A 27,893-nucleotide genomic window follows, 5' to 3' on the forward strand; every position below is an offset into this window, starting at 1 on the left:
TGTAGAGAAGGTTGAAGATGGTTATCGTACACTAATTGTAATACACTATGAACAAACTTAAGTATTAAGTACACTGTAATAAATTCTTTGTAATTATTTATTATGATAAAAATTTGTACAAAACGGATTACTGTGCTGCGTCCGTATACATATATGATGCAATTAAATCATAGGTTCCAACATAAAATGAAGTACTTCTTTAAATAAGTACAAAATTCTAGGCAACCGTAGAAAATTTATAATAATATCAGATACCATTTCAGAAGTGGAATTATTAGTTAAGGATTTTCACCAGCTGATATGTCTGCTTTGGATACTGATTATACATCGCCAATCGGTAGTTTTGATTCTGCTTCACAGGAACTTAAATTTATATTTTCATCACTTTCATCTTTATTATCTCGGTTTGGGATTTCAACAGTGCCTCCTTCCTCAAGAAGAACCTCTTCAGCTAGATCATATAAGAATTTCGTTAACATTTCGTAAATAATTAGCTCCACTACTTCATTTTCTTCGCGATGGAAGTTACACCATTTATCGTCTTCGTCATACATTTCCTGTATTATAATTTTTCCGATATGATCGCGCTTGGCCCTTTGACCATATACTGAATATATTGGAGTACGTCGTTTCCAAGTTTTATCCATAGCCAGACATCGTCGCACTTCTTTGTATACCGATTCTTGGATGCAACGTAACCGATTGGGTGGATTAAAGAATGCTAGCTGAGTGTGGAAATTTATTGGGTCCCCTTGCATTAGGACCTCCCTGTGCTCATCTAGATATTCACGGCAGATATCGAGTATTATACGCTCGTAGATATTTGTTATTTTTTCATCCATTACTAAAGGTATTTTATCTCCAGTTTCGCTAATATAGTCTAAAATAAAAAGCAAACATTAATTTCAAATAATATTTCTAATATTCAATTGAGCAATCAAATACCAGTCTTTAAGAGTTCGCAGTATAATTCGTGTGTGCGTCGATAGCAAATTTCTCTAATTCGTTCTTCTGATGGAAATATAGTTGTCATAGGACTCCCGTGAGCAGGAGGTACGTACGGCGGAGGAGGCTTATTTGGTATTTCACGGACGTACATGTACGGCCCAGCAGCTGAAGGATTATCGAATTGCTTCAATTGCTGTTATTTAATTAGAAAAAACAATAAATATTACAGAACTATAATAAGGTTAAGACAGTCTACCTCGTTTTCGATTATAATTTGTTGGCAACGACGGATTTCCAGTTCATTTATTATGTCGGGCATAAGTTGTACAGTGTTGACAGATATGGAAGCGTTCAGATTGCTTATACTTTGTACTGCTGATTGTAAACGTGCGTTATCTGTTGAGCACGGTGACGGCGGTGATGGCGGGACTGGTGTAGTTTCAGGATTGGTCGCTATAGGTTGTGTTTTTCCCACTTTTTCTGCAGCTCCAGAACAAATTGGCTTATCTATGTCTGGGTTTTTATTTTCGATATCGATGCGAATCTCATTTTCACCCACTTCTCCATTGCCATTATTATCGGCAAGAGATATATCTACAATGCTTTCAAAATGCGGTAATGATAAATCATCTAATTGCGTTAATTCGCTGGTGCTTTCAAAATCCTCTTCGTATGTATTTAAAGCCTGATTTTCAGTAGCAGTCTCTTCAGATTGAATTAACTTAGGTTGACTTACAAATGTTTTTGAGTTAAACGATTCATTCGTATCATTCACTGAGTTATTGCTAACATTTTGAATTTGCTCTGGCGACGAAGCTGTTGAAATTATGCAGTTCGAACTTTCCTGGAGAGTGTCGGTATTACTAATTTCCGAGCTACAGGAAGACTGAATACATGACGAAATATGCTCCGAACAACTCTGAATTTCCTGTTTATCAGCAGGAGTTTTTAGTTCCTCATTTGCTATATGAAATAATGTTTCAGTGGAAACTGAGCAGTTTTCAATCTCCGCGGTTGCTTTAACTGGGGTGGTTTTATCTGGTAGCCTTTCCGTCTGCAGGCTAGATGCTACAGTAATGTGCTCTGTGCCAGTACTTGAGCTGTCATTTGCTTGCTCAAACGATATTTGTTGTGATGTACTAGATGGACGTAGTAATTTTAGATTAGTTTCAGTATTCAACATAGAACGCTTGACATTTACTGCAGGGTTATTTTTATATGTATTCAATATTTCCATTTTTCTGCCCTTTGGCGATCGATATTTATTATATAATACAGTGTCAGAAAGACTGCGCATTAAGCCAACATCGTTGGCTATACGCGGCGAAGAATTTCTCATACTTGGGGGTAAATTCAATTCCGATTTGGTTTTTGTTAACAATATATTGGCTTCAAACGAAGACGGTATAAAGGTAGAGCACAAAATGGCAGAACTCGAACCAGTTGCAAAAAGTTGGAAGTTTTCTGCTGCAGTGCAGGGACTGTAATTTTCAAGTAATGAGTGGGCAGATGTCTCTTCCCACGAATCCTTTTCTTTATCAGACGGTTCCGAACTGGTACATAAATTTAATGGTGGAATTGAAATGGGCTCAGGCTGTTTTTGTAAAGATGTCTGTGATATGTTGTTACTCAAAGCCGATATACTTTTCTCTAAAAGTTCAGCCGCCAAGCGACCTTCATTCCGCGCAAAATCTTCAAGCACTGCTAGTTTTGCTGCTTCATAAAGACGTTCCAAATCAGGCTTCGAAAGCTGATATTGTTTGTTAGGTTCATATTTCTCGATCTGCTGAGAGGTCAGACGACGCCACAGTTTATTTAACTTAATGCCAGTAGTTCGGACGCAATCAACAGCGCTAGATTTACTATCTTCTCTGCTCTCCTCGTTACTTCCCGCTGTCGTATGCGCACTCGAAATGCTATTGAGTTCTCTTAAACTATCTTCTATTTCCTTTAAACGACGTTGAGATTTTTTATGAGTACTAATATTTTTTAAGGGAACCACGCCTGCGTGCTTTAGGCGCTCTTTCTCTCCCTCGCCAGTGTTAACAGGTTTATATTGGCTTTTGTGTGTGCTGTAAGTAAGTAGTGCATTCTCCATTTGTAGAACATCAGCTTCTTCCTGGTCCAGTCGGCGGTGCCACTGCATCAGTCGCTCCACATGTTCGCGACGCAGTCGTAAATCTAATTCACGTTTCTGTAAAAGTTCTTCAAGAGAACGGGATGATTCAAGGCCGTAATTTGCACGCACCACGGGTACTGAGCGAGTCGTTTCCAAGTCAATTTTTGATTGTGAACTGCCACGAGCATATTTGGAAATAGAGTTCACTAATGCAACTTGTGGGAGTGAAACTAATGAAGAAGGCGGGTTCTCATTACGACACAATTGCGTAATTTTGTGACTAATTTTCGAAATAGATTTCTGAGAAACTACACTCTTATCTGACTCTTTTGGTGAAGACACGCATTCTTTCGCTGCACGATTAGCCGACGACGACTCTGTTGAGGTTGTTGTGGTAGTTGATTGTAGTAGCCTAAATTAAAAAGTTCACATTAAATCAACTTTTAAATACATAAAGGCATGCGTATATATATTTGTTATATGCGTATGTATATATATTTCTCAAATTTAGACTCGAACTTAAGATTATATAATTCCCTCATTTACTACTTTATGCTTATGTAAAATATATCTACTACTTTAACTTAAGCGGCTAAACCTTAAATAGAGGCACTTAGAATCCAACTTCAGATATTTTATGATGGTTTTGCATAACTTATTAACTGCAGCTTTCGTTTAACTGAAGCGCGTTATTGCTTTTTCTTTAGTAGGAGTGCTTTTAAAGTTGTGCACAGAAAGCCGATAGATAAAATTTGTAATTACAGTCACTCGTAATATATGTATATAGATAATATTTTTGAACTTTATTCGCGATGAATCTCCATTGAGCACTGTAAAGGCGACTTTAATTTCCGAGAATGTATTTTGGTAACATATGTAAATGAATAAATGCGAAGGCGCATTTACATACATACACACATACGCATTTTGATATTAAAAACAAAACAAATAAGGATAACCCTACTGTTTGTTCACATACATATATAACATATACACACATGTGTAAGTAAGAATTTTTAAGATGGAATTTTATCATTATATTATGAGCGACCGATAAGAAACTACAGGGTGGTTCAAAGAGTGTTTGAACATTTTTTTTATGTAAATGTAATGTAAATAAATAAAAAGTGCATGAATAGTTTTCAATGATTTTTTGACTTAGATTGGAAGGAGTAAATCTTCATTAAAATGACTTTTACGGCTAGCATTACAGTAGCCCACTTTGTCCACCTAATTTCTCAGTCTATTTTCGCGAGTTTCTGCACTTATGGCACCAATGGCAGCTTCGATTTCATATTTCAATCACCGTTGGATGGTTGGGGTAACATTTAACTTAAGGGGTAACACCACTGTACACGCGTAAAATAAACACGATTTTTAAAGAATTTTTTTGTATAGAAGGGAAGGTAAAACAATCACTCTGATTTGGGAAGTTATTACTTATATACTACAATAAAATACAAAACTACAAAGTTTGATCGAAAAATTTTACAAAATGGCGGCATTGGAGACATTTTTGTAATGTGGTTTCTCTTGAAGGAGCTCCGCGTAACGCAGCACAGAGGGTGCAAATTTTAATCTGGAACAAAGAAACATTTTTTTTCTTAATCTAGATAAGAATAGCTAGAGAAACACGTAGGGGATTTAAAAAATATTTATTTTTGTGGAATTAACAAGCATTTGAAGGAAAACACTCTATTTTGGACTAAAAACACGGCACTTAAATAATTATAACAATCGTTTAAATTAATCTATCGAAAATCCCCTACGCTCTTCTCTTGAGAAGGTTATTATACAGACGTAGTGAAAAGCCTGATTAAAAATATTTAAAATTGTTTGAGTTATGCTGCGTGCCAATTTCAGAAAACGTGTTTTGAGAAAAACGCGTTTAAAGTTTGGAAATTTGGAGAAGTCGTTAGGTAGCAGTCACTAACGCTTGGTTAAAAGCTTCAAATATTTATGAAATAAACTTCGGTAACGTATAAAACTTTTTGTTCTGTATTTTAAAAGGTTCAAAGAATTTTTTAAGCTTATAAAAAAAAATAATTTTTTGAAATTTCTACAGTGGTGTTACCCCTTAAACGGCGCCCTCAACAAATAGTCGAGGCAGCTTAACAACGTCACTGTTTCGGCTGATTTTTTGATTTTCAAAGGCTTTAGAAAGGCAAAGAATTGAATGTACGATTGACAGTAATTGACGTGTGAATATTCCAAGCCCCAAATGCGATAGTTTTGTTTGTTTTAAAAAAGACACATAACGGACGTCATTTCAATGTTTTAAAATATTCTCAAAGAAACGTGCTTTTCTCTCTCTATAACTATATATTACAATATATACTACTATGCACGTGTATGTATGTGTGTATGTAGCGCATTAAAACCTATTTAAGATTACATTTATTTTATAATAAGTATTCACCACAGGTATTTTTAAATAACGATTCAATTTTGCGAAATGTCAACAAAATACTTATACACATTAGGCATTGCTAATTGTTGAAATATTCAACTGTCTGTTCTCTACGATACGAGTATTTAGTGTCGCCGAGTATTAATAACAATTTAAATTCCAATACCGTCACTTGTGTACATATAAGTTTACTCATACCAAAAACATACGTGTAGATCAAATGAACAAAGCATTCCATTCATTTTCAACTAAACATACGGTAAGTTTTGAATTTATGAATATGAAATCGATTTACTCTACAGTGAAAATATTTGCATATAAAGATTATCTATAAAACCTGTTAAATTTACATATTGTTATATTATTTAAAATTTGGTTTTCAGATTATTAAGAAACGTATATTGGATATTGCTGGCTAGATTTATCTTTTGCACATTTATGGTTTGAATTTTTAGTTTACAGAAAGGTTATTTTCGTATTAGGGCAAATGAATTTATTGGTACATACATATGTACATAAATACGAATGTACTCCATACACAGAAAAGTGTACCACGCGATTTATAGTTTGACTGGAAACAACTTATTTATAGTAAATTGTGTAGATCTTTGAAACTCATGTTGACTTCGAGCATTCGCCATTCCTTATATGACTTTGTAGAAAAAAATTGCTTTAACCGCCTAAACCGTTTATCGAAGACACTGCTTTTGCGGAATGCACTACCTAAACAAAAATTAATTGACCACAGAGAAAAACAAGCACGCGCAAAATAAATACGTAAGAATATTTACTATTATTGATATTTTTCTCAGCTGCCGGAAAGCATTACAAATACAATGCTAAGCCAACTAAACAGATTCGCTTCCCTTGCGCAACTCACATACAGCACATCTCATGCTGAGTAATATTGTCCAAACGTTTCGAACGATTGGAGTAATCAGAAACGAAACATCGAGCCGAATATCTCCGAACCTATTAAAAGAATGCATACATACATTAACATAGAAGGAAATGTAAACAAAAAAAAGTGCTCCATTTCGCTACCCAATTTATGAATGGATCTGGAGGATTTGTTCACATGGCGAGTTACACACATATACATAGATACATATGTTCATAGTACACATGCACTATATGTATATAGTCAAGAGAAAAATAAAATAATATCTGTGTGAGACGAAAATGTTTTTAACAGTTTGCTGTATTAATATGCTGACGATACTCGCGTAAATTCCAAACGTAATTTCTGTTTACAAATTTTCAACGAATAGGTTATACGAGGTTGTTCAATGGATTTTGTGGTTCGACAAACGAGGGCGTTGCTACTAGCCTACATTTTTTTGTTAAGTTGGTACACTCTTCATTTGAACGTACGGGAAGTTTCAATTCATTCTTTGTTTACCAGCCATTTGGTATCGACGTGTCACAGTATTTTATATACTATAATATATATATATATACATATATAAAAAATTGGCGGATACACCCTTTTTGGGTGTTTGGCCGAGCTCCTCCTCCTATTTACGACGTGCGTCTTGATGTTGTTCCACAAATGGAGGGTCAAGCCGACTCCGAACGGCAAATATTTTTGATGGGGAGCTTTTTCATGGCTGAAATACACTGGGGGTTTGCTATTTCCTGCCGAGAGGCGACCGTTATTAAAAGAAGCTTCTTCATTTTTGGTCTTGTACCGAGATTCGGACCTACGTTCATTCTGAATTCCGAGTGGTAGTCACGCACCAACCCATTCGGCTACGCGGCAGTATTTTCTACAATGGAAAAAATCAAGTTAAAGTGCAGTGATTGAAGTTTTATTTTTGGAAGGTTTGAAACCAAGGGAAATTTATGAACGAATGTTGAAAGTTTATAAGAACTTTTCGCCATCAATTCATATAGTAGAAAGATGGGTTGTTGAATTTAAACGTGGCCGTACAAGTCTTGAAGACGATCCACGTCAAGGAAGTCCAAAAACCGCAACAACACCAGAAATCGTGAAAAAAAAAATACAGGATATCGTATGAGAAAATCGTCCAGTGACTGAAATAGATTTAATAGAAGCCGCAGGGCATTGGGCAGTGTAAGCAATATTTTGACTAAAGTACTGAGTTTCTGAATGTCTTGTGCTCAATGGGCGCCGCATTCAACAAAATGGAGAAAAAACGCATTCAAAACCGACTTTCTCAGCAACATTTAGAACGCTTTCGACAATATAAAGTGGATTTTGTGCATCGATTCAGCACTATGGATGAGACTTGGGTCTTTCAAAGGCTAAAGAGTGGAGGGAATCTGGTTCTTCGGCTCCACCTATTTTCAGACCTAAAAAAATTCGTGCACGGAAAGAGTTTTTAATCAAAGCTGTGGAAACTCATTTTGCAGCCCCTCCAGATTTTCACTTTAGGGAAGGAATTCATAAATTGGAACGAGTGTACTGATGTTCAGAGCGACTATACTGAATAATAAAGTGTATAGTATATCAAACCACGAAATTGTGTTTTTCTTATATAACCACAATACTTATTGAACAACGTAGTACTATGGTTATACAGAGCGGGCACCGAAATCCGGACACTTGAGTAGCGTTCAATTACAGATGAATTTTGACGATATTTAGTAGGGTTAACTTCATTTGTCATTACTTGAATGTGCGATTGATATGTTGTGAAAAAAGTAGAAAATGATGAACCATAAAAAATGAGTGAATATGATAAAACTAAAATTTGAACTTTACGTCACGAAAACTACAGCCAATTAGTGCTAAAGTTAGATTTTGTAAAGTTGTAATTTTTACTCAAACTAAAAAAATAAATTTAATTGAAAGCTATTTAATCCCAAATGGCTCTCCTATTAGAAGGTCGCGTAGACCTATCGGGTATAATAAAAATAAACAACTTCATATACATACATACGAGACAATCTATCTACAGAAACTGCAACGAATTAAAAAAAAAGAAATACCAAGAAAATTCCGCTGAAATTAAAATACTTCCAAGACAACATAAAACCAAAATCGAAATGAAATACACTAAAAGAATTATGAAACCGTCGATTCAAAACGGAAATGATTCAACACAATTTAAAAAATAATATAGAAATCATAAAAAACTAGAAGCTGCCATAATAACGGTAGTTTGAACGATAGTTTTACGTCAAAATACATTTTGATCTCACAAACGGTGGAATATCCTGGGCTTATGTGGCTTTTTTATTAAAATTAAAAAAATAAAATATTTAAAACTATTAACAGCTCGTTTGACAGAAAAAAATTATAATTTCCACTAAACACTCGATATTTTGTTGGAATTTTATATTAAAATATAACTATCCATTTTAAAAATTCATTTCGATATACAAGGTGGCGTAAAAGTAACCTTGCGATGTTTTTTGGCTGTAATTAAAAAAAAAAAAATGAAAAACTTTGATTCTACTTGTGGATTATTTTTATTTTGTCTTTTAATTTTTTTTACATCAAGTCGAGAATATGATCTCATGTAATATAAATGGCCGCCGCCACAGTTGATTGCCATTTGGGCCCTTTTTATGGCATTTTCCATCACTTTGGCCAAAACTTCCGGCGATAGGTCCTCACATTCTTGACGGATATTGTCTTTAAGAGCTGCAAGAGTCTGAGGCTTGTTGACATTAACCCGCGACTTCAAAAAGCCCCACAAAAAGAAGTCTGGAGCGGTCAAATCAGGCGATCTTGCTGGCCAGTGCAAATCGCCAAAACGGGAGATTAGGCGTCCGGGAAATACATCCTTCAGCATATCGGTTGTGGCACGTGCAGTGTGTGCCCTTGGACCGTCCTGTTGGAACCACATGTTTTCCAATCCCAATTCATCAAGTTGCGGCAAAAAGAACTCGTTGATCATTGCTCTGTAGAGCTCACCATTCACAGTAACCGTTTGGTCCGCGACGTCTTCGAAGAAAAAAGGTCCGATGACTCCTCCAGCGAAAACAGCACACCATACAGTGACTTTGAGCGGGTGTAATGGCTCTTCCTGGGTTACACGCGGATTTTCAGTGCCCCAGAAGCGTAAATTTTGCTTATTTACGTACCCGGTAAAATGGAAATGGGCCTCATCACTCATGATTATTTTTTATGAAAAATCATCTTCCTCTTGGTGGTAATTAAGGATGGCTTGAGCATATGTTAGACGCGATTGGCGGTCAGCAGCTAACAGCTGATGCACCGTCTGGACTTTGTACGGAAACATCTTCAAATATTGTACCAAAATTCGCTGTAAAGACCGTCGACTGATACCCATTTGCGCGTCGTCTGGTCGATGTCGACGGCGCTTCCATGACATCCGCGGCTACAGCAGCAATATTCTCTGCAGAACGGCTACTCCGGGGTCTGCCACGCCTGGCAGCATCTCGTGTTGTGCCAGTCTCTTCGAGGCGAGCGGCTAAACGTCGCAGTGTTTCACCAGTAGGCGTTGGACGGCGAGGAAATCTGCGACGAAATTCACGTTGTGCCAAAGTCACCGACCGATTATTGGTCAAATAAATAGTCAGCAATATTCCGCGTTCTGGAGCAGTGTAGCGTAACATTGTTTATTAACGTGTATTTCGCATGTGTTTACTACACAAATGTCAAAACAGAACTGACATTGGGGGCCAATCGCAAAATTTATAGCATTTTATGATAGGAGGATTACTTTAGCGCCACCTGTTAGGTTCAGATGTGCAAAAATGCAATAAAAATTGTGTGAATTTTTAAGGCTTCGCATTTCAGTGTCCGCTACTGTATGTATGTATTTATATTTGGCTTATTATTAACAAAAACCCGGTCCACTTTGCTGTGCCGTTGAAGCAGCAGGGCAAAATGGGGTGGAGATGCGAATTACAGCCTATCCCATCCAACTGTCCACCTCACATTCAAGTCTGAGCAAATGAGGCTCTGCCGACCGAGCACAGGCGGTATAACCTTAACACCCCATACAGAGGAAATGCTATCCCTATCCAGTATAATTAGATATCTGTTTGGAGGATCAGCTTGCAACCTCAGCACTAGAATCGAGTGCGGTAGGCCAATCACCTATTCACCTTAAAGTTTTTTAGATTAACGACACCACAACAAATAATACAATAGAAACCAAACGGAGCTCAAGTTGACGACCTTTGTGGCCCTATCACCCTATCCAGAGTGGAAGGAACTCTAGGAATTTTGAGTGATTGGACGTGGGCTTTATTTATTGCTGGACGTAGAATTGTGACAACTAGAATTACTTGTTCGTGGGGATCATAGGAATTGTTGGGAATCAGTTTCATTATTTTATAGCAAGTCTTGTTCCATTATATAATCAAAGTTATGTAAAATGTAGGCAACTGGGAATAAAAATGTTTTTTTTTTTTATATTATAATTTATCGATTTTTATGGGATTTAAGTCAGGTGATTGTGCCTGTCAATCAAGTACTGCGATGTTTTCCATCATTTAGCCTCTTCCAGTAGTTATTCTGTTGAAAGACGCGTAACGCAGCCTTTTCTTATACAGCATCCGAATGGTTTGGTGCAAAAACCCGGGTATGAAACACCAAACAGTAGGAAAATAGTTTTTTTTTTGCCCCTCGGCAGGTGATAGCAAACTTTCAAGTGTATTTCTGCCATGAAAAAGTTGCTCATAGAAAATTTGTGAAAGAAAACATCAAGATGCACACCGCAAATTGGAGGAGGAGCTTGGACAAACACCCAATAAAAAGGGTTTAAGCACCAATTATATATTACATATATATAATTAGATCATTCTTCTTAAACAACCAGAGCCCAATCAACCTACTTAAAACTCCCAGAACTCAAAACACCAATACCATTCATAATTTCGTTTTGTTAGTTTTTTCGTTTTAACAAAGTTTGCTATTAGACATTGTTTTTTGCTTTCTCGGGTTGTTTATACAAGGTTGCACAAAATTAATCATTCTATCGGAATCTTATAATTTTTACAAGTGGAGTCGTATGTCAATCATATTTAACTCTTGTGAATTAGACCGCTACAGTACACAAACAGACAAGCAAAGGTCAAATAAAGATTTACCTTCTGTTCAAATATGAACGAGACGGTATCAATAAAACGGTCCGGGGATGACATATGGCAAAAGTAAATTTTTTGTTTTTTGGTAGGACTGTTATAAGCTTACATGGCAAATTTCAGCGTGATATGTCACATAGTTTGTTTTCTGTGCTACTGTAAACAAGTCGAACGAACGAACGGGAGACTCTTGCCACCTTCTTAAATTCCCGACACCCAAATGCCGTGATCGAAGTCCAAGTTCTACCTATTTTGCAGATGAAGAGCTTCAGCTATTTCGCGAGAGCCGCGCAACTTTGGCCCAATTACATCCTGGATATAGTAGGTTAAACTCCTACTTATCCAGAATCGATAATGCACAGTGGGACTTGGTTAGTTCTAAAATGTACTTCTTGCATCGGGTTTGAAGGAACATACATACATACTTAATCTTACACGAAAAATGTTTACTTAATAAGGCATTCTTTTAGGAATTATGTTTTGCTTAGAAAAACACTTTTTGCTTTGAAGTTCGTGTAATAAAGAAAATTTCGTGTAAAAAAATTTATTACAGATTTGAGTAAAAAGAGTTGGTTGTATTATCGGCCTCCGTAGCCGAATGGGTTGGTGCGTAACTAAAATTCGGAATTAAGGGGGTCTTCTGGTCTCGAGGCCCTGAAATGAAGGGTTTTTTTGGGGATTGATTGTGACAAATCCTGTGAATATTTAAAAATTTTTTATTTTTTATTTTAAAGGTACATGTCTTGGCTTTTAAAAAATGGTTTTGACTTTGAAAAAAATTAACACCCGCGACCTTGAAATGGCGCTGAAGACGTCCACCTCCAAACGAAACAGGTCTCCATTTTGGTCACGGTTTTTCCACCTGGGTAATCAGAAAGCAAAAATTAGATATGCGTTGTCTTCAGAGTTGCCCTGGTTAAGTTTTCCCGTGACAGATTTTTTTTTTTTAATTTTTTTCAAAAGTTATGCAACAATTTGCAAAAAAATTTTTTTTTGCTCATTTTTTGAACTTTAAAAGGTTATAAAAATGGAATGAAAAAAAATTTCAAAAATCGTACACGGGGAAACTTAGCGGTAAGTTTTCCGAACCTTTTAAGACCAAAACCATTGAAATCGGAGTATAACTACTATGAAAAGTGTGACCAAAATGCTTAAAAAACACGATTTTCGGGGAAACGCGTTTAAAGATAAAGTTTATAATAAAACGGCCGGAGGAGGGTACACTTCGGTGCCCAGAAAAATGTGAAAAAATGCGATTTTCAAAAAATCCTTTCTGTGGCGTATTCTCGCATACACATACAACAAAATTATGCAAAAAAAAAAATCGATTTTTTTTTCGCTGGAGACCAGAAGACCCCCTTAAGAGAGAACGTAGGTTTGAAAGAAAAAAATGAAGAAAAAGTTTTTTTCTAATAGCGCTTGCCCCTCGCCAGACAATGACAAACCTCCGAGTGTATTTCCGCCATGAAAAAGCTCCTCGTAAAAAATACCGTTCGGAGTCGGCTTGAAACTGTAGGCCCCCCTACAGGGTCCGGCTCTCAAAGTGTAACCAACTTCAGACCGCTCGTACAGCTGATGCACGGGCACTGTCTGTTAGTTGACTAAATGACAGTCCAGAGTATTGTTTACACGAAAAAAGAAAATCAGTAATGGATTTCAAACGTAATAGTGTGATTGCATTATATTCGGCTGGAAAATCACAACTAGCGACTGTTCGTGAGCTCAAGCACCTTAAAGTAAATAAAGCGTTTGTTTATCGCAGCATTAGTCGTTACAATGATACTGGTAGCATCGCGAAACGTCGTGGAGGTGGTCATCAAAAGACTGCAACGTCACGTGAAATGGTTCAAAACATGAAGAAGCGATTTGAGTGAAATCGCCGTCGAAGTGCCATTCAAATGACGAAACAACTGAAAATATCTGATCGTAGCGTCCGCCGCATACTGAAAAATGAGCTCAAAGTCAAGCCTTACAAGCTCCAAAAGGCGAATGATTTCACACCAAAGCAGCAACAACTCAGACTTGAGAAAGCGAAGGAGTTGCTTCGCTTGGCCGAAAGCGGTCAATTTCCGAACATTGTGTTTTCTGACGAGAAAATTTTTCAAATTGAGTGATTCGTAAACTCCCAAAACGATAGAGTTTATTTGACCGACCGGTAATACTAGAATTTGAGTAATCGATTGGCCATCAGGAGACAACACCCGCCACTGGTAAAGGGTTGGTCCGCTGTAACCGCAGATGGGTGCTCTCCAATCGTTTTCATCGAGCCTGGCGTTAATGTAAATGCGAAATATTGTCGAGAAAGTATTCTGGAGGTTGCTTTGAAGCCGAGGGCAGACAAATGACAAATGAAGTCAGTGGCAGACCATGGAGGTTTCAACAGGACTCGGTACTGTCTCACAAAGCTCGAGTGATTCAAGAATGGTTAAAAAACAATGTTCCGAACTTCACAACGTTCACACATTGGCTCTCAAATTCACCAGACGCGAAACCGATGGATTATTCTCTTTGAGCCATTTTGGAGAGCAATGTCCGAACTAAAAGATTCACCAGTCTCGAGGTGCTGAAAAGCCATTGTCCGCGAGTGGGCCAAAATACCTGCAAGTCACATTCGGGCAGTTTGCGATTCGTTTCTGGACCGTCTCAAAGCCATAGTCAAGGCAAAAGGTGTTCATATCGAGCAAAAGTAAATTGATTCTTAATTTTGTATTATTATCACACTTTTTTACTTTGAATTGAATAAAAGTAATTTTTCAAACTAAGTTTATGGCCTTTTTAATTGGTTACACTTCAGTGCCGGACCTAAAAAAATATTAAGAAATTAAAGAAAGAAGAACAAAGCCGTGCTGACATTTGTCTTCTAACAACATAAGAAGAAGTATTATTATGGTTATGTAATAGAAAAAAATTGTACTTACTTAGTGTAGAGTTATCCTGAGAGATGACGTTATTTATATTGGAAAAATTTTCTTCACTTGAGGTAATCAGGTTTTTCTGTAGGAACTTGTGGAATTCAGTTCCGTTTACATGTCAATCTATTAAGATCAGTTTTTCAACACCATTATAGGAAAAACATCCCCAAGTCATAAGACACTCCCTGCCTTAGTACGTCTGACACACTTACTATTGAAACGTTGACCGGATCTTCTTATAAAGTACGACATTCCGTATAAAACATAAGAGTTAATTTTGGAATCATCCGAAAATAATACTTTTCTTGTATACTATTTTCTTTGGCCTAATTTCTGCAGTTTAGCCCATTGGAGACGTTTTTGAATAAAATTCATTAGTACAAGGCCAACGAGAAGCTAATCACAGCCACTGAAGAAGTTAAAAAAAATTAACGAAGTTGTGGACCGTGTAAATTCATTGAAGAGGAGATTTAAAAAAAAACGCACTTCTTAATAGGTGCATTCTCTAACTTTTTCCAGCAGCAAAATTCTGCAAAATTACCATCTGATCTCAATCAAAGAGAAAAATATTCAACATTTTAAACAAACAGAAAACCAATAAAAAATTGCAAGTTTGACAGTAAAATAGTGAAAAAAAAAATGGAAAATCCAAAACGACTCCAAAGTGTGTTCCGTACAGTCCACATTAAAATTATTTATTCTTCTATGTCTAAATTCTTTATGTTTATTTTTTCCAATGCTAAATTACAATCTTTCGAATTGCATAAATTGCTGGCTATTTTAACTGACAAATTGTTGCTGGTAAAAATTTTTCCAATGAAAATTTGCAACTCTCTCACGTTGCTACGCTCTCGGGTTTTGGTTACTCTTGCAAATCTTTGCCGTGAGGCAAAATCTGATAAATTGTGATAATTATCACTGGTACTACCAGGTACGCGAATTTACCAAATATCGTCAACCAGATGCTTTTAGAGATAGGAACATTACCGAATCAGAATATATACACAAATGTCATCCTGTTACTCTACATTCTCTCAATGCCGAAGGTAAAAACAGATAAGTATAATCTGCTAGTGAGACGTGTCGTTATCTATAGACCTAAGGTTTAACAGAATGCACATCAAACAAGCGGAAATTTACGGCCTGATAAAGGATTGGATGCTTATCGATTCATATACTCATCATATCTGTCCATATATATTTATCAGTTCTTTGGAACAGGAAGGAAACGGTTTTTTAACATGATTGCCGCAAGATGGAAACGCTAGTTGCCAGTAGACAGTAGATTTTTGGGTGTTTGGCCGAGCTCCTCGTCCTATTTGTGGAGTGAATCTTGATGTTGATTCACAAATGGAGGGACCTACAGTTTTAAGCCGACTTCTAATGGCAAATGCTATTTTATGAGGAGCTTTTTCATGGCTGAAATACACTAGGGGGTTTGCCGTTGCCTGCCGAGGGGCGACTGCTATTAGAAAAAGCTGTTTCTATTATTTCGTATTACATGCACGGAAATCCGAATGGTAGTCATGCACCAAGCCATTCGGTTACGGCGACCGTGAACCAATTAATAGCAATACAATATTTCTGTCAAATTTCCAAGCGTTAACTTCCACCAACTAACAACCCAGAATATGCCCTAAATGGCACCTATTTTATTCAACTACATTCCGAAAGTCAGGATCGGAAAGCAAGTGTTCTACAACCATCACCAAAAACGATCACGGCGCAAGCACTGCCAGTAATGTGATGAGAGTCTATCCGTAATATGTCTCCATCACGATGTTAAACGTTAAGTATTTGAGGTGCATTAATGAAAGGATTCATAATTTTTATCGTTACAGAAACTTTCTTGGTATGCGCAACATTTCTTATTGTGATCATTTTGGGGAGATGTTACACAAGGAAGCTTGACTCACCGCCCGTTCAAATTCTTAAACATTGGACAAGAAGTCTCTGTAAGGGCAAAATCGGCAAAGGCAATCTGCACCAAAGCTTTAACGCGCAAGCGTCAATCAAGCACACAAACTAGAACGTAACACTGGGCAAAAGCTGCGATTAATCTCTATGAGTCGCCCCACCTTCATCTTTTTCAATTACTGATCTCGCGGGTGGCAGGTCTGAGCAGGTGACCAGATTGTATTACATCCAGCCCATTTTTCTGAACTGGAGTTCCGCTGATATGACGCACGCGCATATTGTCAGCTCATTGTTACTATTGTAATATAGTAGTAAGTAATAATTTTTTATATAAATAAATTCTTATTATACGCACAACGGGAACGGTCATTAAATGTATAACGACTCCGAAAACTTGTATTTTATTGTTGTTGTTGTAGCACCATAAACATCCCCTAACACGTACGGGGAGTTCGGTTGAAGTGACAGTCCTTGGCCGGATATAAATCCGGGTCGTTCCGGTTACGTAGAACCGACTGTCGTGGGAACGACAGTGAACAAACAATCCGGTAACCATTTTTGTTCGCGATAATAAAATTATATTGTGTACTACCACCGCTATGATACAGCTATTATATAATCATAATAAATTTATAGTTGCATTAAAGTTAAAATATATCGTACCCTAAATACAAAAGGGTCACAACTCAAAATTTTCCACACTCCAGCTTGACTTGTTTACAGTAGCACAGAAAACAAACTATGTGACATATCACGCTGAAATTTGCCATGTAAGCTTATAACAGTCCTACCAAAAAACAAAAAATTTATTTTTGCCATATGTCATCCGCGGACCGTTTTATTGATAACGTCTCGTTCATATTCGAGCAGAAGTTCATTCTGAGTTGTGACCCTTTTGTATTTAGGGTGCGATATGTTATACGTTGTCATTTACCTTTTAATTTCCTCACGCTTTTTTTCCATTTTCATTAAAATTCCACGTTGCTTTTTCTTAATTACGGAAATTTGTAAAAGTAACCCTTTAGCTTTGCAACGCTCTTTCTGCACTTCCAACCATGCTATTTGTCCTTTAGTACGATCAAACAGAGCCTTTTCTCGCATCTTTAATAAAGCCGTCAAATGTTCGGATTTTGTTGTTTCGTTCCGTATTAATTTTTCATACTAAAAATAAATCCAATAAAAATATCATTTTGATATATTTGAATACGAAATACTTACCAGACCGACATTCGAGTAGCTACACGTTGAATCAGATAAACTGCCATTGTTTGTGGAGCCCAAGGAAATTCCTAAACTGGAATGCTCAAACATTTCAAGAATTTTCTGGCTTGCAGTTGCGTATTTGGATGTCATGTGTTGATTGTAGGCATTGATGCGATCTCTCAATGCTGTGGTAGATATTTTCCTTTGTAATTTGGAACTTTCAACTTCTTGTTCAATTCCGCTTTTACATTCGCTTTGAATGTCTTCTGTTACACTATCAGAATTCTCATTTTCATTTTGCCAAACGACGTTTGCGGGATCTGATGACTTATCTAAGGACAATCGTAATTCTGATTGTTCAGACATTTCTTGCTCTTCCATTGTTAAGGTTTTACTGCCCATATTAGAAGAAAATATTTTAGATTCCCACTGGTAGTCTTCGCGACGTCTAATTTGTTGGGAACTTAAAATGGCTTGTTTAAAATCTGCCTTTACTTCTTCGATTTTGTGAAAGCGTTTACTTAAGTCTTGTTGCGAAACCACCTCGGTCATGGGGCATCGGTTTTTTTGTGAAAATTCACTCGATTTATTCGAATTAACAGATCTTAAACTAGTATTGGTACAAGATCGACTAATTTGGTTCAAATGTTTAGAGGAACTTTCAGCTCCTTCTTTCAATCCATCGGTGCCAGAATGAGATTGTTGTGATTCAACGGTTTCATTTTTATGAATTTTATTTCGTTTCTTAAAATATGCGTTTTTTCCGTCTTTTTCATTGTACAAATCTGAGTTGGCGTTCTGAGATCTTTGACTAGAATTTTTCTCAAAGTCTTCTGTATATTCATCAGATTCTTTTGGAACACAGCGTTCGGGAAGTTTTAAATTATGTTCCCTAGCACAAATTTCTTGCGATTTATCAATAGTCGTTTTTAGCCGATCATTTACTTCAATTACTTGTGATAAACTACGATTGAAGTCATCTAGAAGCTTATTAAAATCGATTTCGTGCGTTAGGTTGTTTTTATGTACCAGATTTTCTAGTATACCGCCTCGATGAGTATTCACATGTCTCGCCGCAATTGCCTTTTTAAGTTTCTTGTTTGAGGTAATTATTAGATTTTCTACGCGTTCTAGAGACAGCGGACTGATTGCCCCCATAGTTTCGTCCTGTTTGTTTCCATCAATATTTGCATTTATGTGGCGAACATTTCTTTCTGGGCTATTAAATATTGAACTGGAAATCGTAGTGTCATCTTCTGATGCTAGTGATTTAGCTTTTGATTTCTGATTTGTTAACGGGATACTTTCTGATTTGTTGGATGCAGTTTCTGAAACAGTATTTGAAGATGGCTTTAGCTGTATTGATATTGAACTAAGATTAGAGTTTAATTCAGATTGAGATTGAGTGGTGTAACTTCTAGGCTTTATTAATTTTTGACCAACTCCTTTTTCTGTTTCTATTGTATGGGTTACGAATGATTTCTCAAGCACTGATTTTTTACTTTCTGAATCACATGTTTTTTTTATAGATTCTTGAATTGATTCACTGTTAACAAACGTTGCCCCACTTTCCGATTTGGATAAGGGCAAATCTTTAGTAGATGTAGTTTTATGCGTAGACTGTTTTACATCAGCCAGTGCTTCGAGTTTTCGTCTGACAGCCATTATGAAATTGTATGGATAAATCTGCACTGCACTTTGTTTCAGCCAACATGGAAGATCACTCTGTGGTATGTTCTCTAGTTTAGATTGTGATTCATCACAACTTATATTGATAGGTTCAGAAGCATTGGCTTTTGATAACTTAATATTTTTGAGCTCATCTGAATGCCCGCATTCTAAGGTATTTCTAGCAGATATGGGGTTGCGATATGTGGTTTCTACTAGGTTTTCTTGCGAATTTATCAGCCCTGTCGTAGTGTGCTTATCATCAGAAACAGATTGAGGAAATTTCGGCGTTGAATCAGCCTGCTGAGGAGATGGTCCTTGGCCCGAGGCATCACACCGGTTCAGCGCGGTATCGTAGAACCGACCAGCGTCCGACTGAAATTTCGGCGTCATCATCTCCAGTGCAATATTTTCCTTATCGTAGCTAAATTCTTTAATGGCGCTGAACGAGTGGTCTTTAGTTTTCTTTTTTCGTAATAGTCCAATTCGTTTTTTGCTCGGAAACAGAGAATTTGGAGTTTCTCCTTTTATTTGCTCATTTGCTTTCGGATCTTTTGTTGGGTCAGTGCTATCAACTTTAGTTTCATCTTTTTGCTAAAAAAAAAATTATTTAACATAAGCCATCAATCAATTTAAAAAATCATATCGAACAATGTAATTGGAATTTCCCTATATTTTTCATATTAATTTTAAAAATATTTTCAGAATATAGACGTAATTATTCTTTCTTACGTCAATTCTTTTTTTCAATGTTTTCTAATCCCATATTAAGGTTGTTCACCTTTGCCGAAAGACGCTGTTACTTTTTTTGAACATTCCTACTACATTCGGGCTTATCTCCCGGGACTTATACCCGATCAAGGATTGTAACCTCAGCAGCATATTCCAAAAATGTTGAGGGAAAGTTTTATGCTGTTACAAGAAAAACATGTTTTTAGGTATGTTTCTGAAGTGACAGTTCTTGACCGGATAAAAATAATTGTGTACTAAAAATCTGCCAGAAATACCCGTGAATATACCTATAACACTTCAAGTTTCTTAAAAATATTTCAGAACTAGGTTGCACATTTTAACAAAAAAATTGATCAGTCGAGGTTAGGCAACTAAGTTAAATGTGTAAATATCTGCTAGGAACTTAAATTAAAAGATGATATAAGAATCTTGCATTTTTTGTTAATTAATAAGAAATTTGGCGTACTTCTTTGTTTTTGAATAAAATGTTGATGCATTGACTTTTGATATTTCAATATTTTTCAGGTCATCTGAATGCCCGCATTCTAAGGTATTTCTAGCAGATATGGGGTTGCGATATGTGGTTTCTACTAGGTTTTCTTATGCAAGAATGATTTGTATTCTCTACAGAATCAGAATTTCTAAACTAGCTATTTCGATGTAACGGTATTATGTATAAGTACATATGACAATATAAACCTGATGAATATTATTTGATATGTCAGGAACTTAAAATAATAATACTTACATAAGCATTTTTTATTTTATAATCTGTAAATGTTGACGTCGGATCATCGATTACAACTTGTGTGGTTTTATTATTGTCATAAACATCAGCAAAGCCTTTTAAAGTTTTTCTGCATCCGCTCGCTATATTTCCAATCGGTTTGTTTATGATGCAATCAGTCTTCTCTTTGTTTGCTGTTTCTGTACAGATTTTAGGTTTACTAATTGTTTCAATATTTTTTGCAGAGGAAAATTTCTTTTTATTAACATTTTTAGTAATGATTGCTCTAGAATTCTTACGAAGGTCTTCAAGTCTCTTTCTGATTTGCTCTTTTTCTAAAGCAGTTTTTTCATTGCTGAGTTTCAATGTAGAAGCTGCGGACTGAAACCGTCTTTGATACTTTTGTTTTTCTAAAAATTTTCGGGCTTCTTCAACGTTGTAAGACCTACGCTTAGTATTTCTGGGAGTAGTATGCAGCGATTCAGACGATTTCGCTTCTGGTGGCTGACTTGACTTTGATCTTGCTTTAGCACCTACACTTGTTTTTACACGGCCTTCTGAATGTGACCTAAGTTTGCTTCCAAGTATTTCAGTTTTACACCTACGAAATGTGAGCGCAGTTTTTTTACTATTATCCTCGTTGTCAACCAGTGTTGTATTGTCTTTGTGTGGCCCTTTCTCTTTATCATCAACAGTTGTTTTGTTTTTTGCAATTTCATTTATATATAATTTAAGGTCGGTGAATTCTTTCTCACGCTCTTCCTTCTTCTCCGCAAACTCATTTTGAGAATGTTGAATGGTGTTTGTTTTTCTTAACTCAATTGTTGTTGAACTGTCTTCCAATTGCTGGAATTGTGTTGATTGTTTTGATGCGTGTTCTTTTTTCGCTGCTTTTACAGTGCTTGTGTAAGATATTTTGGCAATTTTAGTTATTACTTGATGAGGCTTTGCTGCTATACGATGAATTTCGTTGGCTGAAAAAATTATACATTTGAACTTTTATTTCCATTTTTAGCGGACTTTATAAAAGTATATCTCAAACCATTCAATATAGTTGAAATAGGGCAAGTTTACCTGAGATGTTCGAGTTATTAACATCCCCCTTCGGATTGTTTCGAACCGGTTGTTGACGCTCATCCATTATGCTGCTGTGATTCCATCCAACTTTTCGTTACGGTACACAACTCCTAAAACTTAGGTTTTGCTATTAATTTTCTTCATCTTATTATTTAAAACATTAACAAATATCATATAGTAGTTCTTTATATAAAACACTCAGATGCGGTCAAATATCTTAAGAAAAACTTTCAAAAATTCCAATGTTGTTCACAAGCGCACAACCATACAAATCGTGTTTTCAATGCTGCCAAGTTATTTTAATATAATTTTGACAAGTACTTTAGTTAACAGGCGACCTCACCTGCCTGGTTTTATGCTGTTTTTGCCTCCATCGAGATACAATTTCGTGGGAGAATTTTAAAACATACTTTTTTCATTTGACTGCGTTCATACAGGGCTAATTTAGTTGAAGAAACTCGTAACTTGTGAAAGAAGGGAGACGAACATTTTTCCTATTGTTTTTGGTTGTAGAATACAAGATTGAATAGGTTAGGTTAGGTAGTGGTGGCTGATCTGTAAAAAGGTCTCACTTAGACCCCTAGGGTCCATTGTGCTGCCAGTGCTACGTATTATTTGTATAGATTTGTATAGATTGAAGTAAAAATCAGAGAGTAATTTTAGACAATAAAATCGAAACAACAATGCAAAGTTGAGTTAGGTTAATGTAATCCATGCCTGAGAGCAGAAATGTGCAATTCAAAAAACTTTATTAAAGATCATAAATATTGTCTTTAGTAAGTGTAATTTAACTGTCGTCGAGTGTTTTGAAAGTTGTATGTGAATCGTCAGCTCTGCATCGCTGTTCTTCGTGCAAAATTCGTTGTCATAATTTTATAATAAAAAATAACAGGCCTTTATGTTTGTTTACTTTTTTGACATTTCTCGTCTGTTTCACAAAACTCATTGATAAATGGTGAAATGGAATGTAATCACAAACAAAGAGTTGCATGCGGAAAGTTAACGATTATTATTAACTTCAGGACTACCGAAGAAGGGATTTTGTAGGGATTTTTTAATTACGGATTAAGGAATTAAGCTGGAAAAGGAGGTATAATCTGCATATATAAACGTACTACAAAAGTACGTTCACATATGCAGTAACTAGCAATAAATCCAAAAAAATAATCTACCCGTTCACATATGGCAGATTACCTGCAAAATTGACAATCAGCTGTCAATACTGTTATGGAAGGTTTTTCTTTATAGACATTATTTTGGTGGAATATTTCGGTGTTTTTGGTTTGTTTAATTATTATTAACGATATGAAAAAAAGACAATGAGACGTTTACTGAGGTTTCAAAAAAGTATGCCAGCAATACGCATTCGAAATCCGATATTACATTTTATAATAAGTAATAAAAGGGCAAAGTGTTTATGGACACAAGTTTCTTTTTTATATGAATGCATAATTAGTAATATTTAACAAGCATTGAACTAAAATTATGTCTACAAACCTGTTTTCATCCATCCATTTTATTTAGTTTTTTCTTTGAAGTTTTTCTTTATATGTATATATAATTGGCGCGTATACCCTTTTTGGGTGTTTGGCCGAGCTCCTTCTCCTATTTGTGGTGTGCGTCTTGGTGTTGTTCCACAAATGGAGGGACCTACAGTTTTAACCCGACTCCGAACGGCAGATATTTTTATGAGGAGCTTTTTCATGGCAGAAATACACTCGGAGGTTTGCCATTGCCTGCCGAGGGGCGACCGCTATTAGAAAAATGTTTTTCTTAATTTTGGTGTTTCACCGAGATTCGAACCTACGTTCTCAGTGTGAATTCCGAATGGTAACCACGCACAAGGATATTCGGCTATGGTGGCCGCCAGACGCTTATTTCACTTAAATACAAACGCAGAAAAGTAACAATATTCACTTATGAACACTCTTTATTAAGTGAAGATTCGATTTAAAGCTATTTTTACTAAATAATACTCCAAATTCTATTAAAATTCTAGTATTACAAATGTTCTTCTAAACGTTTGTAATACCGTGCAGAATAAAAGTGAGAAGCGAACTGTCAAACGAACGATGAGAGAGAGAGAGAAACAAAGCGAAATAAGAAAAACCCAGTCGACCAAAAGAGAACAATTCTTTTATTATTTATGGGGACGCTTTTTTGACTTCGAATATGCATACATGTTACAAAAAAAAATATTTTTCCAAATACTGAAAATTTGGATTAAAAATCGCGCGAAAAATACATATTACAAAAAAAATATTTTCAAAAACAATGAAAATTTGGAATAAAAATCGCACGATTTTTAGTCCAAATTTTCGTCTGCGGCGCTTTTTTGTTTTCAAATATTCATAGATACATGTTACAAAAAAAAATACCAGTCTAACGGTTAGACGCGATAGAAGTGAAACTTTCCGTAAAACAAACTGAGAGAGAATAAGACGAAAGCAGCATTAGGAGCGGCATAATTATAGGTTCATTATAATATTGCTATAAAGTTCATATTTTATAATATTTTCTCCACTTTATTATTATTCATCCTCAATGTTTTCAATTTCAACAAATCATACGAGTGGCTTATGATAGCTAAAATATGATACAAATGCTTTGGTTTCGATGTTGTCAACATATCTTTGAAATACCGCGTCAATGGTTGTTTTTGATCGTGTTGTCGATTCAGTGCGATTGTTACACATTTTTAAATTGAATGTTGTATTGAGAACGTCAATTAAAGGAACCGCTGTGTCCAATGCAAAATTTACGTTAAAATCGCCACTTAAAATCATTGGAACTTTATTGTAATCTTTTCTAAGTATCCGCGATACTTCTGGTGTATACTTTATTAAATTTTCGTGAATGAATTCCGTGATGCTATTTATTGATTTTTTTTCTGTCGATACTCACGACACTTTTCTGTATTATTTTTCGGCATAATTGCGGTAAATATTTAAAAATGAAAATATTTACGAATATAAAAATACACACGCGGTTGCTATTATGAGCGTCCCCAGCAAAACCTGCGTGACCGAAACTCTAACACAATTACATTTTTTTGAATGTTACAAACACATATGCACGCAGGTTTTGCTGGGGCGTGACCGAAACTCTAACACAATTACACATATGCACTCGTATTTGTTTGAAAATCGACTTTTTTTTTGGTTCTCCGTCACCTTTGGAAAATGTGTAAACAGTAAGCAAACTTTATTCATCTATTTATCCTCATTTTTGCATCAGTAAAATTAAACAAACGCCGTAGCCGAATGGGTTGGTGCGTGACTACTAATCAGAATTCACAGAGAGAACGTCAGTTCGAATCTCGGTGAAAACACCAAAATTAAGGAAAACTATTTTTCTAATAGCGCTCACCCCTCAGCAGACAATGGTAAAACATCGAGTGTATTTCTGCCATGAAAAAAAGCTCCTCATAAACATATCATAAAATAAAATAAAATAACTGTATAAAAAAATTTTTTTTCTTGTGATTCGAACCAAGAATTTTGGATCGGAAGCTCACATTGCTAGCCGCTCGGCTATCGCGCCATGATGTCGGCGCTGGCCTAAAAGTTATTTAGTTCGTCGCTACGTTTATATGTAATATTCGTAACCAAGAGTGTCGCTTTTTTCGTTTCACTTTTTCTCAAATCACTCCCAACGATTCTAAAGAAGTTTTCACTTCAAAAACATTTTTATAAATAGTGAAATAGTGCAAAATCGGACAAATTTTAGCCCAAATTTTCGCCAGCGGCACTTATAAATTTTACGATAAAACAACATTTTCATAAGTGCTATGAATTATAAAACCTAAGTTAAATGCTTGCTGGGTGGACTATTGCTGCATACACTTCTCTTCAACTGTATTTCAGTACAAACTGCAAATGCGGTCGTAAAAAACCTAATTTTTAAACTGGGACTTTCACAGTTATAATGGTGTGACCTTGCTCTTTCTAATGGGCGTGGTGGGTGGTGTCACCACCTTCAATAAATGCGCCTTGTATTGAAGTGAATGTTAATATTTACCAAAAGAAAAATCGAAAATGAATTTTTCGTACCCATTAACCTCGGCATATGAAAAATGTATAACAAAAGAAGCCATTTGTTGAATATTTCGCTATAGTTTTACTTATATGTACATATGTATTAGTTCGTAATTCTATATAAAATACATACGATACATATATATATGTACGTATAAACATTAAATTGATTTAGAGAGGAAATATATTTGTTAAGTTGCAAGAAATCATCGTTATCGTAAACTCAAATTTTCTACATATAATTCGACTTACGTTTCTCCCCGTGCATTGGACCCTTTGCTCCCAATTTAAATACATACAGCTGAATTCGCAGACCGTTTACTTTATTTTTTCACCGCATTGTCTTCTTTACCATTTAAACAATGTTAAAGGTATACAAATAAGTATATGTATATATATATGCATTATGTAGTTACATACATGTTTTTACTGAAAAAATTTACTTTAGAAATAGTTAACAGTTTGAACGAAACAGATTTAAATTTCAATTTAAAATTTACAAATGCATATTATTAACGGTGAAATTCGCCTATTTTATTTGGTTGTTAGTAATTGTCTCTCAATAAAAGTGATGTTGGTGCTGTGGCCTGTCTGTTTGCTTCAACTTTAAATTTGACTTATATGTATTACATGCAAAAAAATTAAGACTAAAATACAATATATATGTGTGTATATGTACATATGTATACATTTGTGTATATACATATGCACATGTGAATGAATATATTCTATAGATATATTTTTGATAGTATTATTAGTGTTTTGCTCATCGGAAAGAAATAGCATTCATATTGAAACAAATATAGAAACTTGACGCCAACATCGTCATTTATAAATTTTACTTGTATACATATATAACTAAATTCAGTGCACAAAGTACACATACCTACTTTCATATGTGTAAATGGAGGAATTTCGTCAAAACAAAGCAATATTATTATGTATAAATTATAATCGATTATTATGCAGTAATTTAGAAATTCGTTTAATTTTCTTTATACTTCGGAAAATGCACATTTAAAAGCATAAGCTTTATAAATTTACACATACATACGTAGTATACATATATGTATGCACATATGAATATTTTTCAATGAATAATTACGATAAAATGCTAATTTCCAATGGTAGTCTAATCAAATCAAAATACGTTCACGTCTGTATGTGGGTATGATATTCAAATTATTTTGTTTACTACTAAAAATGCGATTGATACGATTGTGTGTGCTTCAATTATCATTTTTGTTTATCAATTTCATGACAACTTTTCCACTTTGTACTTCAAGAGCATAAAGACTTCCGTCTTTAATTTCGTTATTCAATACCTCGTCAGTAACATTTACATGCACTCCCGACGGGCCCGCGAAAAAAATAAAGTTTTTACTGCTATCATTAAATATGTTTGAACCACTTCCGGAATATTTCGAATGCATACTCCAGCTGCTGTAGATTGCACCATTTTCTACTGCGCCATTTGATGTGCTGTTTGCAATCATCTCGTAAAATCCGGGCATTTTGCAAAGCTTCTGCATTAGTTCTTTTGCCGTATTCGAAATCAAATATATGGCGTTATAGCTACTGCCGTCCATACTTACGTAAAGCGTAAGACGAGGTGCAATTGCTCTGAAATGGGAGTATTTTATTGGTTAATTTATTCTTCATATATGAATACTGGAAATGAGTCTTACTTAGCGCGCAATATATTGAACATACGAATTCCATCGGCCAGACCGCATATTTGTATTAAATCCTCTTTTGACATCCTTAAATAGAAAGACGATTACACAAGTACATATATATGTGTGTATGAATGATCGACAAGGCTTAAAGTAGCGTTTTAAAATTTCAATGGGTTGGTCCAAAGAAATATTTCGATTTCAGTTATTGCATAGACGATGATAAGGCAAGATTTTATTTCCAAGAAATTGTCGGGAAATAATATTAAGTATTGCATTAGTGGCATTTTTTCGGGCTGTGGGTTAAACTATTTATGCTGTACGTATGTTTATGAGTATTTTTAAGAAAAAAAAAATCCATTATTTTTGCGTAAATGGTTTAAAACTGTCTACGACTACTAACATGCCAGTTAACATCCATTATTTCTGTGACTTTATCG

At 35.5% G+C, this 27,893-nt stretch overlaps 2 protein-coding genes across 5 annotated transcripts in view; both read right to left on the minus strand.

Moving 5' to 3' along the window:
• Positions 1-76: 76 nt before the first annotated feature.
• Positions 77-21,986, minus strand: LOC129243734 (centromere-associated protein E-like). 2 transcript variants are annotated; one of them, XM_054880990.1, is made up of 8 exons: positions 21,738-21,986; positions 21,113-21,637; positions 20,685-20,863; positions 17,552-19,798; positions 17,268-17,494; positions 1,205-3,479; positions 946-1,141; positions 77-880 (listed from the first exon to the last, which is right to left on the minus strand). In XM_054880990.1, the coding sequence occupies exons 1-8, from the start codon at positions 21,802-21,804 to the stop codon at positions 321-323; spliced, it is 6,276 nt and encodes a 2,091-aa protein (XP_054736965.1). In that variant the 5' UTR covers positions 21,805-21,986; the 3' UTR covers positions 77-320. The 2 variants fall into 2 exon arrangements, with proteins under 2 accessions (XP_054736965.1, XP_054736963.1); XM_054880988.1 differs by having other exon boundaries at positions 20,685-21,637.
• Positions 21,987-26,079: 4,093 nt separating this feature from the next.
• Positions 26,080-27,893, minus strand: part of LOC129246138 (transcription factor CP2) — a 65,761-nt gene continuing 63,947 nt past the window's right edge. For all 3 annotated transcript variants that reach the window (XM_054884700.1, XM_054884701.1, XM_054884702.1), the window contains 2 exons: positions 27,466-27,540; positions 26,080-27,400 (listed from right to left, as the gene is read on the minus strand). In XM_054884700.1, the coding sequence (XP_054740675.1) occupies positions 27,007-27,400; positions 27,466-27,540 (469 nt within the window). In that variant the 3' untranslated portion in view covers positions 26,080-27,006. The remainder of the gene's footprint in view (positions 27,401-27,465; positions 27,541-27,893) is intronic.

The sequence above is a fragment of the Anastrepha obliqua genome, chromosome 4, assembly GCF_027943255.1.
Source record: "Anastrepha obliqua isolate idAnaObli1 chromosome 4, idAnaObli1_1.0, whole genome shotgun sequence".
Lineage (NCBI taxonomy): Eukaryota > Metazoa > Arthropoda > Insecta > Diptera > Tephritidae > Anastrepha > Anastrepha obliqua.

What these genes read in the sequence shown, in the direction of transcription:
- LOC129243734 (XM_054880988.1), bottom strand. Translation starts at nt 21,804, where the DNA reads ATGGATGAGCGTCAACAACCGGTTCGAAACAATCCGAAGGGGGATGTT. An exon ending in GCTACTCGAATGTCGGTCTG is followed by an intron (nt 17,495 to 17,551) that starts GTAAGTATTTCG and finishes ATTTATTTTTAG; the next exon opens with TATGAAAAATTAATACGGAA. An exon ending in CTGCGAACTCTTAAAGACTG is followed by an intron (nt 881 to 945) that starts GTATTTGATTGC and finishes TTTTTATTTTAG; the next exon opens with ACTATATTAGCGAAACTGGA.